General features: G+C 40.1%; 1 protein-coding gene across 3 annotated transcripts in view; it reads left to right on the top strand.

Moving 5' to 3' along the window:
- The window catches only part of ccar1 (cell division cycle and apoptosis regulator 1), a 61,050-nt gene that overhangs the window by 26,813 nt on the left and 17,157 nt on the right, over positions 1 to 17,080 (top strand). For 2 of the 3 annotated variants that reach the window (XM_063071505.1, XM_063071506.1), the window contains exons 11-17: positions 3,044 to 3,269; positions 5,255 to 5,368; positions 7,865 to 8,031; positions 8,822 to 9,032; positions 9,985 to 10,068; positions 11,003 to 11,188; positions 13,254 to 13,445. In XM_063071505.1, the coding sequence (XP_062927575.1) occupies positions 3,044 to 3,269; positions 5,255 to 5,368; positions 7,865 to 8,031; positions 8,822 to 9,032; positions 9,985 to 10,068; positions 11,003 to 11,188; positions 13,254 to 13,445 (1,180 nt within the window). The remainder of the gene's footprint in view (positions 1 to 3,043; positions 3,270 to 5,254; positions 5,369 to 7,864; positions 8,032 to 8,821; positions 9,033 to 9,984; positions 10,069 to 11,002; positions 11,189 to 13,253; positions 13,446 to 17,080) is intronic. The other variant, XM_063071507.1, reaches the window with a different exon arrangement.

Raw genomic sequence — 17,080 nt, 5'->3', positions numbered from 1 at the left:
AATTCTAATTTGTCAGGCTGTTTGATGTCCTACAAAGGCTGAGCACAATATTTCTCCAGTGAAGTACTGGAAAGTGAAGAGACCTTGGGCCCCTTCACCAACTCAATTCCCTGATTCATTCTTCAAACTGATAACTATCTGAAACTGATTATTTGCAGTCTTGATGTTATGTTTGTCTAACAACCTGTCCTGAAACCCAATTATGGAATTTGAAACTGTCAAGAGGGCAGAGGTGTTTTTTTGAGAATAGTTACTTTGTTTTCAATTTTCCTTATTCATTTGGTTTTTTGTTCTAATTTTAACTTGGGTGTAAACCAAAATCAGTAAGGTCTAAAATAAAGTACAAAACAATAGTGCTTCAAGGATGAGTTTGTTGCTCTAGTTGCAGCCAAATGTCGTTACTCTGGAAAATCTATCAATGTTTTATTTTATGAACTGTTACACAGCTAAAAACAGAGTTCACAGCCTTCAACTATCTGGCATTTCTAGTCCATGCAAGATCAAAAGATATTTAGAAACAGAAAACCTACAGCACAATACAGGCCCTTCAGCCCACAATGCTATGCCGAATATGTACGTACTTTAGAAATTATCTAGGGTTACCCATAGCCCTCTATTTTTCTAAGCACCATGTACCTATCCAGGAGTCTCGTAAAAGACCCTATTCTATCCGTCTCCTCCACCATCGCTGGCAGCCTATTCCACACACCCACCACTCTCTGCATTTTTAAACAAAACAGCAACTTACCCCTGACATCTCCTCTGTGCTTACTTCCAAGCACCTTAAAACTGTGCCCTCTCATGCTAGCCATTTCAGCCCTGGGAAAAAGCCTCTGACTATCCACGTGATATTATTGACTTATTTTGCAGTTGAGAGACTCCTTGGGTTTTAAGCATTTATTCAAGGAACTTTTACTTAAGTTTGATCTAAATGCAAATGCTCTGAGCTGTAAACAACAGGAATTCTGCAGATGCTGGAAATTCAAGCAACTTTTATGTGTGTTGCTCTGAGCTGTTTTTGGTTTTAAAGATTTTTCTTTCTCTCACTGCTTTTTACCAAAATATAAGAACATCTTGTGCCCTAAACAATTTTGCGTACTCTGTTTGCTCCTGCTGAAACCAGGAACATTTGGTAGTCAAGCCTCTTATATTTTATCAATTACTAGGGAGTACTGAGAGCGCACCAGCTTTTGTATGAGTCATTTAATCAGGCCACCATCTCCCCTCATTAGTACATTCAAAAGATATACTGTTCGAAGAAAAGCTTTTGGGTTCTTTCTGGTCTTCTAGTTAATAATTGTCTTTCACTACAGATTATTAGTACTAAATTTTACTCTTTGTCCTGCATTTGGGCTCTTGTTTTGAAATGTGTTGCATAATTTTTAACAACAAGCCCATTCGAAAAAGTTAATTGAGGTCATGACACATTTACATTAGTTCAGGGTCTTGCTTTATTTAGATTAGATAGTTTATTCTTACATGTCTGGTGGAGAATCAGGATTTGATGATACATTGTTAAACTCATGGGTTTTAGGAGTGAAGGAGTTTTGGGAAAAGTATACTCAAAGATTATGATACAGGGTTTAAGTATTTTGAGAGCATTGTCTTGACCTGAAGTGGGACTAGTAAAGGTTAATGGAGAGGGGATTCTTCAATTAATGTATAATACACAGACCAGCAGCATTCTGGGCTTCACCAGTATTATGGTTAAAAGTATTTGAAAAGGCATCAGGAGATTCAGAGTTTCCCTATGTTTTAAAAAAAAAAGTAGGTGATGTTGTGAGCCTAGAAAAAAATAGTTATTTAAGCTTATCTTTTTTAAAAATGTTGAGAGTTCAATTTAGTTAAAACTATCACAGTGGTTGCCATTCGCTGCAAATCAGAATGAAGAAATCTGTAAATTGCTCATCTTCATGAAGCAAAAATTTGGGACATAGAACCATGGAGCCCGGGACCAAACCTCAGTCCACGTGTGTGTTGGCCACGATGCCAATTTATACCTACATGTGATCTACCTCTCTTCACCCCCTGCGTGCCTGTCTAAATGTCTCTTAACCATTGCAATCATATCTGCATCCACCGCCTTCCCTATCAGTATGTTCTAGGTGCTGAGCATTGTCCTTTAAACTTCCTATTTCTATTAAGTCACACCTCAGTCTCTAACACTCCATGGAGAGCAATTTAAGTTTATCCAATTTCTCCTTTTGGTTCATGTACTCTAAACCAGGCAGCATCATGGCGAACCTCTTCTGTACCTCCTCCAGAACTTTTGTCCTTTCTGTATTGTAGAGATGAGAATTGCACTCAATACTCTTAATGTGGACTACCCATAATTTTATATAGTTGTAACATGACTTCCTATTCTTTACATTGAATCCTCTATACCATATATACCATATGTGCTTGTGTTGTCACTTTCAGAGTGCTGTGGACGCATCCCAGGATTCCTCTGTACGAGGGTCCTGCCATTTGCTGAATGCTTCCTCTTTTATATTTGACCTCCAAAATTTGACACAAGCCCAGATTAAAGTCAATTTTTTTCACCCCATTTCTAACTAATATATCCTTTAACAACCCTCGTTTTCCACAACTCTCCTAGTTTCTATGTCATCTGTAAACCTATTATCGGCGCACTAGCATTTTTATTTAAATTAATTATGTTTACCACGAACCACACAGATTTTGCGGAATAGCACTGGTCACGGACTTCCAGTTAGATTAACATTCTTCCATTACTACCCTCTGTCATCTATGGCCAAGCTAATTTTGAATCCGGTTTACTAAGTCTCTGATCATGTGAACCCTCCAAAGGCTTGAGGTGAAACAGCTAGTTCAACCCAGACCATTAAATTGTCTGGATTTTAGGTATTAGAAAATAAAAGAAGCAACCTAAGTTGTGAAATATAGAATTAAAAAGCAAAATAAAATACTGATGGTAGGAATTTTAAAATAAATTAGAAAACACTGGAAATATATAGCAGTTCAGGTATATAGCAGGTAGAGACTGTTTCATTGAACTTTTTCCTTTTTATTTTGGTTGCAGTACGTCTTGTGACATGATGGAGCTTCGCCGCCGGTATCAAAATCTTTACATCCCGAGTGATTTCTTTGACACTCAGTTCACTTGGGTCGATGCTTTTCTTCTCAATAGACCATTTCAGCTTGGAAACCAGTGCAATTTCCATATCATGCACAAAGAGGTGGACCCTCTGGAAAAAATCACAGCAGTGCTTGACCCACCTGACGCAGACCATATGTACAGCGCAAAGGTTTGTTTTTTTTCCCAACTTTCTCTATTGCTTTCTATTATTCTCTGAAAGTTTATGATAGCTTTATTGAAAACAGAATTATATTGTTGTGCAAAGATTGATTCCATCTCACCTGTGGATGATGGTAAACCATTCATAAAATCATAGTAATTTATGACACATATGGAAGCCATTTCTTCATTATTTTCAAGTTAATCCTAAATCATTCTTGCCCCATAGACTCTCAGTTTACAGCTTTTTTGGTGTCCATCCAGGAATTTCTTAAACCTCACCTGCTCCTTCAAGATTATAAATCTCTACAAAGGGAAACATGTCCTTTCTGATTAGGATTTTGACCGGAAGTGTTGACAATCCCTCTTTTTGACTCCCCCACCCCACCATAGATGCCAAGGAGTTTGTTGCTGCTTTCAGATTACCCTGTCATGGCTAATCATATCTCAGCAAACCTCAAGCAAAAATTTTCCTGAGGCTCTTATTTCAAGCTAAATAACCTCAGATAACCTTGGCCTCAATGGTCTGTCCTCAAATTATAGTTCTTCAGTCATGGAAATGTTTTTGCAAATTTCCCCTGCATCTAGTTTGGTATTGCCAGTTTTATTAACATCATTTTTTGATTATGGCCCCTTCATTAGGAACTCTATCACATAACTTGTAAAAGGTGTGTGGTACTGCTGCGCTCTAGTCAATAAAATTCCTGTGAACCATTGCCATTTGCTTTCAGTGACGAAATCATCTTTCAATACAATTTTCTTCTTCACCTTTTACATTCTTAGTCGATGTGTCATGTAGAACTTGGTCAGATCCTTTGCTAAGATCATTACCTGCAATATCATACTCTTTATTACAAACTGCTTTCTACCTCCTCCAAAAACTCAAAGGGTAGTCTTTCTCAACTGAAATTTGTGCTGGCTATTTCCTTAACCTGTACTTCTGCAAATGCTGATATGTGCTGTACAGCAGAACTTTTTCTAACAGTTTGTCACTCTCATTGTTGGACTGATTGTCCTTTTGGTTACTCAGTCCGTCTCTTTCTCCCACAACAATCTTATTCATTTGGCATCACACTGTAGCTAAAGAGCACTCAAAGTTGATATTCAGAGCATTGCCCTTCTCAGTGTCTGGAGAACATACTGTTTATGGCTGAAGATATGCGTTGTATTTATAATTGTAGAAAAATTATTGGTCTGATTGAAATTGAACGCAGATCTAAAAGAAAGCAATTTCTGACCTACCATGGCAGCCAATTCCCTGGTGTGTACTTCCGTTGTACTACAGAAAAATTAGCCATATAAACATATTGGATAGTTTCGTGGAAGTTCCTGAAAGATTCTGCCTTTCAAAGGCTAAATAAGATATTTTTTTACTCTTTTTCAAAAAAAAACAGATCTGTAAAAACTGAATTTGGTAAAGTAAATGTAAATAAGTTAGTTGCACATGAGTCCTAAACTAGGTATGATCAAAGCATTTTCAGTAGAAAATTTAAGAGGGAACTTTGCCAGGAAGTGATTAGAATATGCAACGTATAGCCAAATGGGAAGCACAAAAGATGTGGTTAATCGAATTTAGATAATTCCTTACGGAGATGAGGAAGGAAAAGCAATTTATGCTGAACGTGAGATCAAGTAATCAGGTAACATGAGATCAGGTAATAAGATTGGCGTGAAGTTCCTGCAATCAGTGGGCAAGTTGGGGCCATTGATCTGCTTTGTACTGTGAAATAATTATGACAAAAAGCTTCTGGATCTGAAATATCTTTCCATAGACGTTGCCTGAGCTACTGAGTTTTTCCGGCATTTTCTTTTTAAACGATTGGAAATTCAATATAGCTGGTCCTGCATACATCTGGGGACTGTCTAACCATGTCAGGGCTGCTCAATTTATTATAAGCTATAAGATCAGAGCAGAGCTTTTCTTTCAGGGTTTTGGTTTTTAAGTTTATTGCTTAATACTTGAATTGGAATAAAAGTACTGTCATACTCTTCAAGGTTATGCTGTTGGCAAGTCCTGGTATGGAGGAACTCTTCCACAAATCTTGTGCTCTTGCTGAAGACTCGCAGGAGGTACGAGAGGGATTCCAGCATCCTGCAAGGCTAATAAAGGTAAAATATTTCAAGCCAAAGTTGCACAAAGTTGTTCAGTTTCCAAAAAAAGAAGGTATGATAAAGGATGATTTAGACCTTTGAGGAGTAACATATTTACACAGGGTGGTAGATGTTTAGAATTCCCCACTACTGACCAGTGATAAAATTGTGCATTGTTTCTAACTTTTAAATTTGAAATACCGATCAGAGGCACTGAGGCTTTAACCTTGTTAATCAGAGGTACTGATGACATGGAGTACAATGATATTGTAGTTAAGTTATTGGACTAACAATCCAGTGATGTCAGTTCAGTTAAAATCTGGAACTTAAAAACATATTAAAATATGTATTGCTATTGGTGAGTATTTGATTACTCTTAAACTGATGTCTTTCATGGAAGAAAGTTGGTTGTCCTTGCCTGGATCTTGTATGTGATTCCAAATGTGATTGTTATTTTTGCAATTTATTTTTTATTGAAGATCACCATCAAACAAACATTTCCATAAGATGTATTTCAGATGTTGTACATATTTGTCACAAATCTCCACATAATATTTATCTGAGGTATACACTTATAGAAAGGAGAGGAAAGAAAGAACTTTCGAAAGAAGAAACTATGTACAAAGTAGGGAGTGATTTTTTTTACAACATATTCATTGACTTGTGAGAATAAAATCAGGCCTATGAAGTGTTATGCAGTTAAACCATTTTTCTCAGTATGAATCAAATTGTTCCAACTTATGATTAACAGATGCTGTTATCTTCTCCATTTTGTAAATGTCCATTGTAATTTCCATCCATACATTTAAAGTTGGGCTCTTCTGTGATAACCATTTCCTGGTAAGGGTCTTTTTACCAGTCTCCAGCAGTATATTCATTAAATATCTGTCTCTTTTCAACTATTCCAGATATGATTTTAATTCCAAATGTGTTAACCACCAAATTTGGACATAGCAGGTCCTCATCAACCTCCAGGCACTAGCGTCTGAGTTTGTGCCTAAACTTGTAAACCACTAGCTTGACATATTTCTCTCAGTACCATACCTTCCAATAAGGTGCAAGACACTTTCAGCACAATCCCTGGCTGTGTACTGTCTCAGAGGTGAGACAGATACACCTTAGGTGGCAGTACAGGTTTACTATAGGTGTTCTCAAAGTTAACTGTAGTATCTAGTCTCATAGCATCAATGCTCTTCTGCATTGAGCAGCGCATGTAAATGCTGAAACTAACAAGGAGGTGAGGGCTAATCTGGGCGTGGACCTCATTGCCAAAGCTGGTAGCACCATCACTGATCAGACTGTCCAGATCTGAAAGCCATTTTGGATTTGTGATAGGTTGAAACAATACCTGAAATAAATCTACTTGTCCGGACCCTCACTAATCTACTCATAAGATTTATAGGAACATCCCACAGCATAGTACTTAGACAAAGCATAATCAACATTTGGAGGATACCTTCATGGCTGCTGTCTGGTGTTAACTAACCTTGGCACTGGATGTAATTTATACAACAGATCTGGCAGCTGAGAAACGGGCATCAGTGAGATATTATAAATCTTGTGGCAGTCAAGCAGGTTGCTGCATTCTAAATTGCATTGTGCATACCAAGCAAGCCAATGTAACCTGTTTATTCATGTTGCCAACATTCTTAAAAGGTAGTAGACAAACTTTAGAAAGCTGGGATGTGAGTCACTCTTTACAATATTCTTGGCCTCTGACCACTTCGGAGATGCAACATTTATCTTGATACTGAGCTAAGTAGGTTTGTGGGTGATACCCAGGTTATCAGTGTTGCAATTAAATGTCATGGGAAGTGGATGACACTCCGTGATTGAATGTCTGTATGGATAATCAAGTCTCCGCTTGCACTAATCCCACACTTCCATCAGCTATGCAGCTCCCGGAAATTCTGCCACTCATCCTTGCAATAGGGACAATCTGCAGTGGCCAAGAAACCTGATAACCCCATACAGTTGGGGTGTGGAAGGTAATGAGAGCACTCAGAGAAAGTATCATTTATCTCACACGCGTTAACTCCTCACTTACAGTATAAGAGGTCAGGCTGGTGGAGTTGTGAGACAACAGCTCCACTTACCTCCCACTGTTCAACACCATGTTCCTGGAAGATCTGTAACAATGCTGGCCTGTGACTACTTGACATCAAGAAGCACTACCCACTGATGGCACTAAGAACCTCTAGTCTCTTGGTGAGCAGAAAAAGCACATCATCTCAGTCTACCCTTTCATCCACATCTTTAAGTATCTGTAGTAGTGTCAGTGGAACCATATTAGAATCTAATGCTAAAGTGGAAGCAAGTCATCCTCAATCCCATGAAACCCCCATAAAAAGATTAGACCAGTTGCACCTCATTTGGGGGAAACATCAACATGATGATGAGACTGTATGGTTTGTTTCAACATGACATTCCTTTCTGAAATGCATTGTAAATCTTTATAAGCATTATTAATTTTACAGTACTTTAATACTGATGTGATTTGTTTTGTATTTATAGTTCTTGGTGGGTATGAAGGGCAAGGATGAAGCCATGGCGATTGGAGGTCACTGGTCTCCCTCACTGGATGGGCCGAATCCCGACACTGACCCTTCAGTTTTAATTAGGACAGCTATCCGCTGTTGTAAGGCCCTGACAAGCATTGACTTGAGTGGTTGCACACAGTGGTAAGTAACAAACCAACAACAGGGCAGAACCTTTCTGCCTGTAGGCACTTGAATTTGTTTTTTTTTTAATGTGTCATTATTTTGAGTGATTATTTTCTTGCTTAGCAGCCAGTCCTGTTCCAGGTAAAAACACGACGCCCTTCTGCTAGTTCTACAATTATGGCATCTGTTATGTGGCAGTGCATGCCTTTAATAGCGTGAAATGTCATTATCTTTTAACAATGACATTGGAGGCGCATTATGTCCTTAATAGTATAGGTTCAGTGTTTAGCATTCATATCAGTAGACATGCTTAAACACTAAATCTGCATTAATACTTTACATCAATGTGTTGTGCTTGTATGTTATATGCCTTGAAGAAAAATCATGCGTGGAGAGGATATCGTCACTGGGATGAATACTTTTGGTTTTCAGTCAATTATAGCATTGTTTTTCACCTTTTTATATAAATAAATTCTAAGTGATGACATGCAAGCTCTTCTGAACTGTACAGCTGGTGTCATTTATCTGCAAGCCATTAAACCAATACTTCAGCATAATTTTAGAGAAAAACAAATTGCTCTATTCAGATAGTTTTAACTGTCTAATTGCTGCTAAAATAGTAGGGTTTCTGTTCTAATAAATGAACAGCGAAAATAGTTATTCAATTGAATGCCTACAGTTGCAGTTAAAGTGACACTGAGCTGTGTAAAAGACTGATTTCTCTAGCTTGATGTCCTGCAAGTCATTTAGGGTCTATGTGATATCTGATAGAATTTTCCTTTCCAATACACTTCTTCCCTTGCAACAGGTACCGTTTTGCAGAGATCCGTTACCATCGCCCCGAGGAGCACCACAAGGGGCGGACGGTTCCAGCCCATGTGGAGACCGTGGTTATATTTCTGCCGGATGTTTGGCATTGCCTTCCCACCCGCTCAGAGTGGGAAGCTCTCTCCCGTGGATACAAGCAGCAGCTGGCTGAGAAGCTCCAGGCTGAACACAAGGAGGCTGATGGAGAACAGGCACTGAACGCTAATCCTTTTCCATTTCCGCTTCTCACAGGCACAGGGACACAACCACAAACAAAAAGCGCAGCACATACACACACATCAAATAACGTGCTCTTTTTATGAGCCTTGCATACATTCAAAAAGACATAGATGCAAAGCTACAGTAACTGGTCATATAGCTGCCAGCTTGAAGTCTCGTCAGACTTCCTTTCATCAATTCTTAATTGGTCTCATCTCTTCCACAAAAAAAAAAGAAAGGAAGGTAGGGCAACCAAAACTGAATTTTATTTTCCCAAATAATAATTGCATGTTAAGATTTGGCTATTTTTTTTTAACCCCAAAGAGAAAACCAAATTGATGCTGGAAGCTTGTCACCAGTTGTTGAGTTGGGCAGGTGATATTAGTTGTTTACAGACATTTTCTCTATTTTTCCAAATTTTCCGTATCCCCTTTCTCCTTTCTTTTTAACTCTAGTATGTTACTCTTACCTACACAATCATTGGGTGTACACAAACCCTTTCAAAGTATTTGATTTGCAGGTCAGTTGGTTGAGCCACAGTTTCGTGCAGTGGGGTGTGTGGAGCAGACACTTTGCTAGAGAACACGTTTGGGGGGCTTGAACCTATTGAGAGGGAGTGAGAACACACACTGTGTGGCCGCCAAGGATCAGCAGTGTCTGTGCAGCCCTTGAGTCCTTTTGTTTGATGTCATTGATCACTCTTTTGTGTTCCACAGATCTGGCTTTGATTGGCTGATGAGTGGCATGTGATCAGTTAAACTGTGTGTATGTGTTTCATGTAGCAGTGAACTTTTATTCAGTAACATTAAGGAGGAGTCAATCTGAGGGGCAGTTGTGACCTTTGCTACTTGCACGGAACAACAACGCTTGTTTCAAAAGTAAGTACATTCTTCAGGATGGTAAAGACTTTTCTGATTATTCCTGTTAACTTGTTTAATTATATAGGAAGAGGAAGAGAAGGATGATGGAGAGAGTAAAGAAATCTCTACTCCTACACACTGGTCGAAACTTGATCCAAAGACAATGAAGGTAACTAGTGCATTTATTTTCTTTGAAGTTAAAATCTCTTCAAAGATTAGGTTTCCACTGCTTTACTGAGTGAATGTGGGTAGTTTATACCGTATTGGGCTAAACAAAGAAGCATTGCACCAGCCACAGTCCTGAGCAGTAGGTGCATGTTAACTTGTAAAATCTGTTTAGTCACTACCAGTGAATAGATATGAAATGCTTCCTATTTAAATATAAAAACATAAAATACTACAAACACTTGACAGGTCAGGCAATACCTGATAAAGAGGTCAGAGTTAATGTTTCATGTCGATAAAAGTTAATGTCTCAAGTCAATAAAATTTTAAGACTTCCAGCATTTACAGCTTTTCACTTTTACTTTCCTATATCAGAATATTACAGACTGGATTGGAGACTATTTCAGTATCTCAGAAACTACCAACCTTTTGGAGTCTAAAGCATGAGGAGTGTGGTCAAAGTTGTTGCCAGTCTGCATCTGTACATACAATCTATTATTCATTCACAGTACATAGAGATTTATGAAATAAAATTCTTCCAAATTGAAAACGCTTTGAAATATTTCCATCATATAACATTGATTTGTATACTGTTCAATTATTTAGTCATAGATACTATTATACACCTTTTGTATCTTGGTTTCTTTCTTTGTGATGTTAAGTAGTGTTGTCATTTCACCATTTCTGACTTTTAAAACAAATTCCACTCAAGTATCCGTGAAGACTGGAAGTTAAGCATGCATCTACATAGTCCTCATCATGGGTCTTAGCTCACCTTGCCCTTGTTCTTTTTTTAAAACATGAAGTAGCAAGCTCACTTGTTCTACCTGAAAAGCATTGTCTCTCTGATAGTATTAAGGATGAGGAGTTCAGTTTAGCATCGAGAACAAAATTCATGGGATCTGATCGCAAATTGAAATGGACCTTTTATTTATCAGGTTAATGATCTGCGAAAAGAACTGGAAAGTAGGAATCAAAGCTCCAAGGGGTTGAAATCCCAGCTGATAGCTCGGCTAACAAAACAGCTCAAAACTGAGGCAGAGAAAGAAGAGCAGAAGGAATCAGAGAAATCAGAAAGAGAGGATGATGAGGAGGAAGATAAAAGATCTGAAGATGATAAAGAGGTGATGTGATCTGTTAATTCTGCATTTATCATTGTTCTGAGAATAGCATTGGTGCATTTTGGAAGTTGTGTGCAGATTGAAGCAGTTGTCCCAGGTGCTGTTAGCTGTGATTAACGACATTATTTCTAATGTCAAGTATTCATGTAATTTGTGGACCAATTAAACATAGGAGTAAGTACCGTTATAAGAAGTTTCAAACCAAACATGTTATGAATGACGTATTATGGTTGATGCAAGACACTGAAAAAGCAGTTGAAATAAGGAATTCTCTCTGTACATTAAATCAAAAGCCACAGGGTCACAGCCTCAAGGAAGAAGCTCTTCCTGTGCCTGCTGGTGCGGGAGCAGAAGCTCCTGTAGCACCTACCGGATGGGAGGAGAGTAAAGAGTCCATGGTTAGGGTGAGATGCATCCTTGATAATGCTTTTCACTCTGCCCAGGCAGCGTTTATGGTCGATGCTCTCAATGGTGGGCAATTGGGTGCCGGTAATCCGCTGGGCAGTTTTCACCACACGCTGGAGTGCTTTGCGTTCTGATACGGGACAATTGCCATACCACACTGAGATGCAGTTGGTGAGTACGCTCTCATTGGTACAGTGGTAAAAGTCTGTCAGTATCCTGGGACAGAGGTGAACCTTCTTGATGTTCCACAGGAAATAAAGGCGCTGTTGTGCCTTTTTGATCAGGATGGAGGAGTTCAGGGACCAGGTGAGATACTCAGAAATGTGGACACCAAGGAATCTGAAGCTTGATGGAGATGGACGCTCCACTACTGCTCCGTTGATGTAGATGGGAACGTGAGTGTGGCCCCTAGCATGCCTGAAGTCCACAATGATCTTGGTCTTCTGGGTGTTAAGGGCCAGGTTGTTGTCGGCATGCCACACGGCCAGGTGCTGGACCTCATCCCTGTAGGCCGTCTCGTCATCCCCTCTGATCAGGCCAACCACCGTGGTGTGGTCTGCAAACTTGATTATGGAGTTAGAACCATGGATGTACAGGAACGCAGTCATAGGTGAAAAGGGAGTACAGAAGAGGGCTCAGCACACAGCCTTTAGGCAGTTTCAGGGTGAGAGTGGAGGTGGAGAAGTTGTCTAACTTAACTGATTGGGGTCTGTTAGTCAGAAAGTCCAAGGTCCAATTGCAGAGGGATGAGCTGGTACCAAGCTGGCAAAGTTTGGCGATCAGCTTGGAGAGGATCACAGTGTTGAATGCCGAACTAAAGTCAATGAACAGCATTCTGACGTAAGAGTTGGGGCTGTCCAGGTGGGTCAGGGTAGAGTGAAGTGCTGTGGAGATGGCGTCTTCTGTTGACCTGTTGGTGCAAAAGGCAAATTGATGGGGGTCCAGGGTAGTGGGCAGACAGGATTTCAGATGTGATAGAACCAGTCTCTCAAAGCACTTTGCAATGATGAGGGTGAGTGCAACTGGATGGAAGTCATCCAGGCCCATGGCAGTGGAATACTTTGGCACTGGCACGATGCTGGTGATCTTGAAGCTTGTGGGGACAACTGCCTGGGCCAGGGACAGATTAAAAATGTCTGTGAAGATCCCGGCCAACCGCCCTGCACAGACTTAGAGCACACGGCCAGGTATTCGATCTGGACCAGCTGCCTTCCATATATTCACATCACAGTGCTAAGCAGTATTGCACCCATATTGTACTGTCTCAGTACTTTTATATTTGTGTGCTGTAGCATTTACTTTTTATTCAGTTATTTTGTAAATAACATTATTCTTTGCATTTCTGGTCAGATGCTAACTGCATTTCATTGGCTTTGTATCTGTATCCGGCACAATGACAATAAAGTTGTATCTAATCTAATATTTTTCAAAAGAATATTGTCTAGTTACCTGTGAGGATTTCTAAAATGTATGCAAATTGTGATTATGTGAGTCCACAGGAGACTAATTGAAATATTAAAATACATAGGCAGTGAAGAGAAGAGTTCAAGAATATGGGCATAAAACTGATGGGCTGAATGCTCTTTGAATGTTTAATGGTTAATTGGTGTTTTTGAGACTGCTGGTAGTATTTTTGGTACTTAAATTTATTTTGCTCCTTCAGGAGGATGAGAAGAAACGGCAAGAAGAAGCAGAGCGTCAGCGGCGTGAGAGACGCTATGTACTACCAGATGAATCTTCCATCATTGTTCATCCTAACTGGACAGCTAAAGGCGGGAAGTTTGATTGCAGTGTCATGTCTCTCAGTGTACTTCTGGATTATCGATTGGAAGATAATAAAGAACATTCTTTTGAAGTAAGTGACTGTGCATTTGTCTTCCTTGTTATTCTCTTGATCTCTTCCAAGAGCATGGATTCTGTTCACCATCTCTTCCCCTGAAGATTCTGACTCATTTTGTCCTGTCTGAGTCATTAAAAAAAGTATAGCACAAAAACAGGCCCTTCAGCCCATCTAGTCTATGCAGAACCATTTAAACTGCCTACTTTCATTTACCTGCACCATGACTTTAGCCCTCCCGTCCACGTACCTATCCAAACTTCTCTTAAATGTTGAAATTGAACTTGCATGCATCACTTGAGCTGGCAGCTCATTCCCCACTCTCATGGTCCTCTGAGTGAAGAACTTTCCTCTCATTCTCCTTAAACTTTCCACCTTTCACCTCTGGTTATAATCCCACCCAACTTCAGTGGGAAAAGCCTGTTTACACTTACCTTATCTATACTCTTCATAATTTTGTATACCTCTATCATTCTCTCCTCAATCTTCTACATTCTAAGGAATAAAGCTCTAACCTATTCAATCTTTCCTTATACCTCAGGTCCTCCAGTCCTGGCAACATCCTTGTAAATCTTCTCTGTACTCTTTTCAATTTTACTTACATTTTTCCTGTAGGTAGGTGACCAAAACTGCACACAATACTCCAAATTTGGCCTCACCAACTTCTTACATAACTTCAACATAACATCCCATCTTCTGTACTCAATATAAGGCCATTGTGCCGAAAGCTTTCTTTAGAACCCTATCTACCCGTAACACCACTTTCAATGAATTATGCACCTGTTATCCCAGATCCCTCTGTTCCACAGCACTCCTCAGTGTCCACTCACTGTGTCAGACCTATCCTGGTTTGTCCCACCGAAGTGCAACACCTCACACTTCAAAGGTTTCAACGGTACATTTAATGTCAGAGGAATATATACAAGATACATTCTGACAAGCTTTTTCTTCGCAACCATCCACGAAAACAGATGAGTTCCCCCAAAGAATGAATGACAATTAAATATTAGAACCCCAAAGTCCCCCCTGCTCCCCTCCCCCCCCACGCGTAAGCAACAATCCCCCCTCCCCCCCACCGGCAAAAAAAAACATTGGCACCTGCCACCAAGCACTCAAGCGTGAGCAAAACAACAGCAAAGATACAGATTTGCAGTACCCCAAAGACTACTTGTTCACCTGGTATTTGACATACCACAGGCTCTCTCTCTCCCGAATAAGGGAGAAAGAGATGTCTCTGTTTCACAGCAAGAGATAACAAACAATTTGCTGGTTTATGATGTTAAAAGTCCATTGTGTCGCTTTTTCCGAGCCTTATGCCCAAAGATCTCAGATCTCTGGCCAGAGATCTTCTGTCTCCAACGACATTCTGATCTCCTGCAGAGGCTCCGACCTCCAATTCCACCACCTCCCCCACCCCCCGTCTCCAGAGCCACGAAATCTCAGTCCTCAGAAGGCAAGCAAAGATCTTGGGCCAAGCCCTTGGCGTGCTGAACAACGGCCATTCATGAGACACTCAAGAGCAGGTCCCATTCCTGCAAAGAACCATAGTCTGCGTGTAACTCCGGGTCAGGGTCTTCAAAAGGACCCTGAAAGGGAAAAATAGAGATATTAAAGATGGAAATAGAGCTGTTGCAAGCAAAGGAGTTGCCGTTAGGTGCTGTTAATCCTCCTAAGCACCTCCCCGGGTGTGTTCCATGCTATTTTTCAGCACAGTTTTCCAGTTGGTCCAGATCCTGCTGTAGGCTCTAATAGTCTTCCTGCTGTCCACTATACCTCCAATCATGGTGTCATTCAGAAATTTGCTGATCCAGTTAAGCACATTATCATCCAGATTGTTGATATAGATAACAAGCAACAACAGACACAGCACCATTCCCTGCAGCACTCCGCTAGTGTCAGGCCTCCAGTTAGAGAGGCAACCATCTACCACCACTCTGGCTTCTCCCACGAAGCCAATGTCTAATCCAATTTACTACCTCATTTTGAATATCAAGCAACCGAACCTTTCTGACCAACCATTATCCCCATGCGGGATCCTGTCAAGTGCCTTGTTAAAGTCCATGTAGACAACATCCACTGCTTTGCCTTCAACTTTCCTGGTAACTTTTCTGAAAAAACTATAAGATTAGTTAGATATGACCTACCAGGCATAAAGCCATACTGACTATCCCTAATCATCCCATGTCTATCTAAATTTTCATATATCCAGACCCTTAGAATACCTTTCAATAACTTTCCCACTACTGGTGTCAGGCTCACCGGCCTATTGATTTTAAGAAATGCTGCAGAAAACTACGTTGTGAAATAGATTGGGATCCTCGAGAATAAGGGATAAAAAGGATGGGATTTCACTGGAGAAAGTGCCAGGGAAAGGTACAAGGATGTTGTTAGGGATGTCAATGTGGAGACATGGTTAAAGCTTGTCTGATTACAATAATTGAGAGAGGCAGTATACATCTAAAGTTACTAGAGTACACAGTGGGAACAGGGAAGGCCTGTCTCACCTAGTAGAGAGATTGATAGTGTAAAGGTGACTAATGTTAATTTGGCAAAAAAATTAGAGAGGAAGCAAGGAGCAATATTTTCACCAGAAAATAATGAACTTAGACTCATTGTCTAAAAAACATGCAGTAACTCTCAATACACCATACTTAGAAGAACTTGTTGCCATAACCTTTGGAAGTAGAATTGGCTAAGAAGTCCTCTAATCTTATTAGATTCTGTATACCTGTTTGTTTGCCATCAGCCTACAAAAGTTTAAAATTCCCCTGTTTAAACCTCCTGTACCTTTGTCAAATGATTGCTTGATTGTAGGTCAGGTGCCTGTACACTTGAGCCTTAAATCTTTTAATATTTCATGATTCTGTCATGAAAGTCTCCAGTATAATAACTGTTTGATTAATTAGGTGTTTTCATCAGAAATTGCTAGCTCTACCCCTCCACGTTGCCCAGTAGTAGTGCAGTCGCTCAAGCTGAGTATGAGGTTCTCCGAGGGAGTTAGGTGAGCATTGTTGGTGGATTGGCGATAGAGCCATATACTCTTGTGCATTGTGGCTAAGTGTAAGTGGTGGTTGTGGTACCTTACCCAGTAGATCTTGTGTATATTGGAGCCCCTCGAGCATAAATTGTCTTATTGTCCCAGAAATGATACCAGAGCTCACGAAGTGAAACTGATTTTCCCCCTCACTGTTCCTTCAGCGATGTGTTCACCCTCCTAAGCTACACATGGTCTTGGTAATAATGCAAAACAAATTGACTGTTGAAATCATCTTCCTTTATTTACCAACTTCAACCTGGTACAATTTTAACAGGACCTCTTGTGTATTTTTAGTGCCAATAATATTTCAGGCTAGTTGGACATGATTCTGAACTAGGCACCAGGCCAAATTGAATTCCAAACTCTTGAGGGGAGGAAAAAGATGCTATTTATCCCATATTTATGAAATTCCCACAACAATCACATTTATTTTCATTCCCCCTTCCCATTCTGGACAGCACTTCCTCCATCTGTCCTGGCGATCTTTATTCTTACTCTGACCAGTTATAGGTAGATTGAACTCATTGCCATGATTGTTTTCACTTTTTTCCCCCTTCCCTGTGCACCATCAGTCACAGCACCCTATTCTGGTCTTGCAGCCCAGCGGTGTGATTGC

The sequence above is a fragment of the Mobula hypostoma genome, chromosome 19, assembly GCF_963921235.1.
Source record: "Mobula hypostoma chromosome 19, sMobHyp1.1, whole genome shotgun sequence".
In the NCBI taxonomy this organism is placed as follows: domain Eukaryota; kingdom Metazoa; phylum Chordata; class Chondrichthyes; order Myliobatiformes; family Myliobatidae; genus Mobula; species Mobula hypostoma.
The sequence above is the reverse complement of the archived record's forward strand: the minus strand, read 5'-3'. Positions and strand labels throughout refer to the sequence as shown.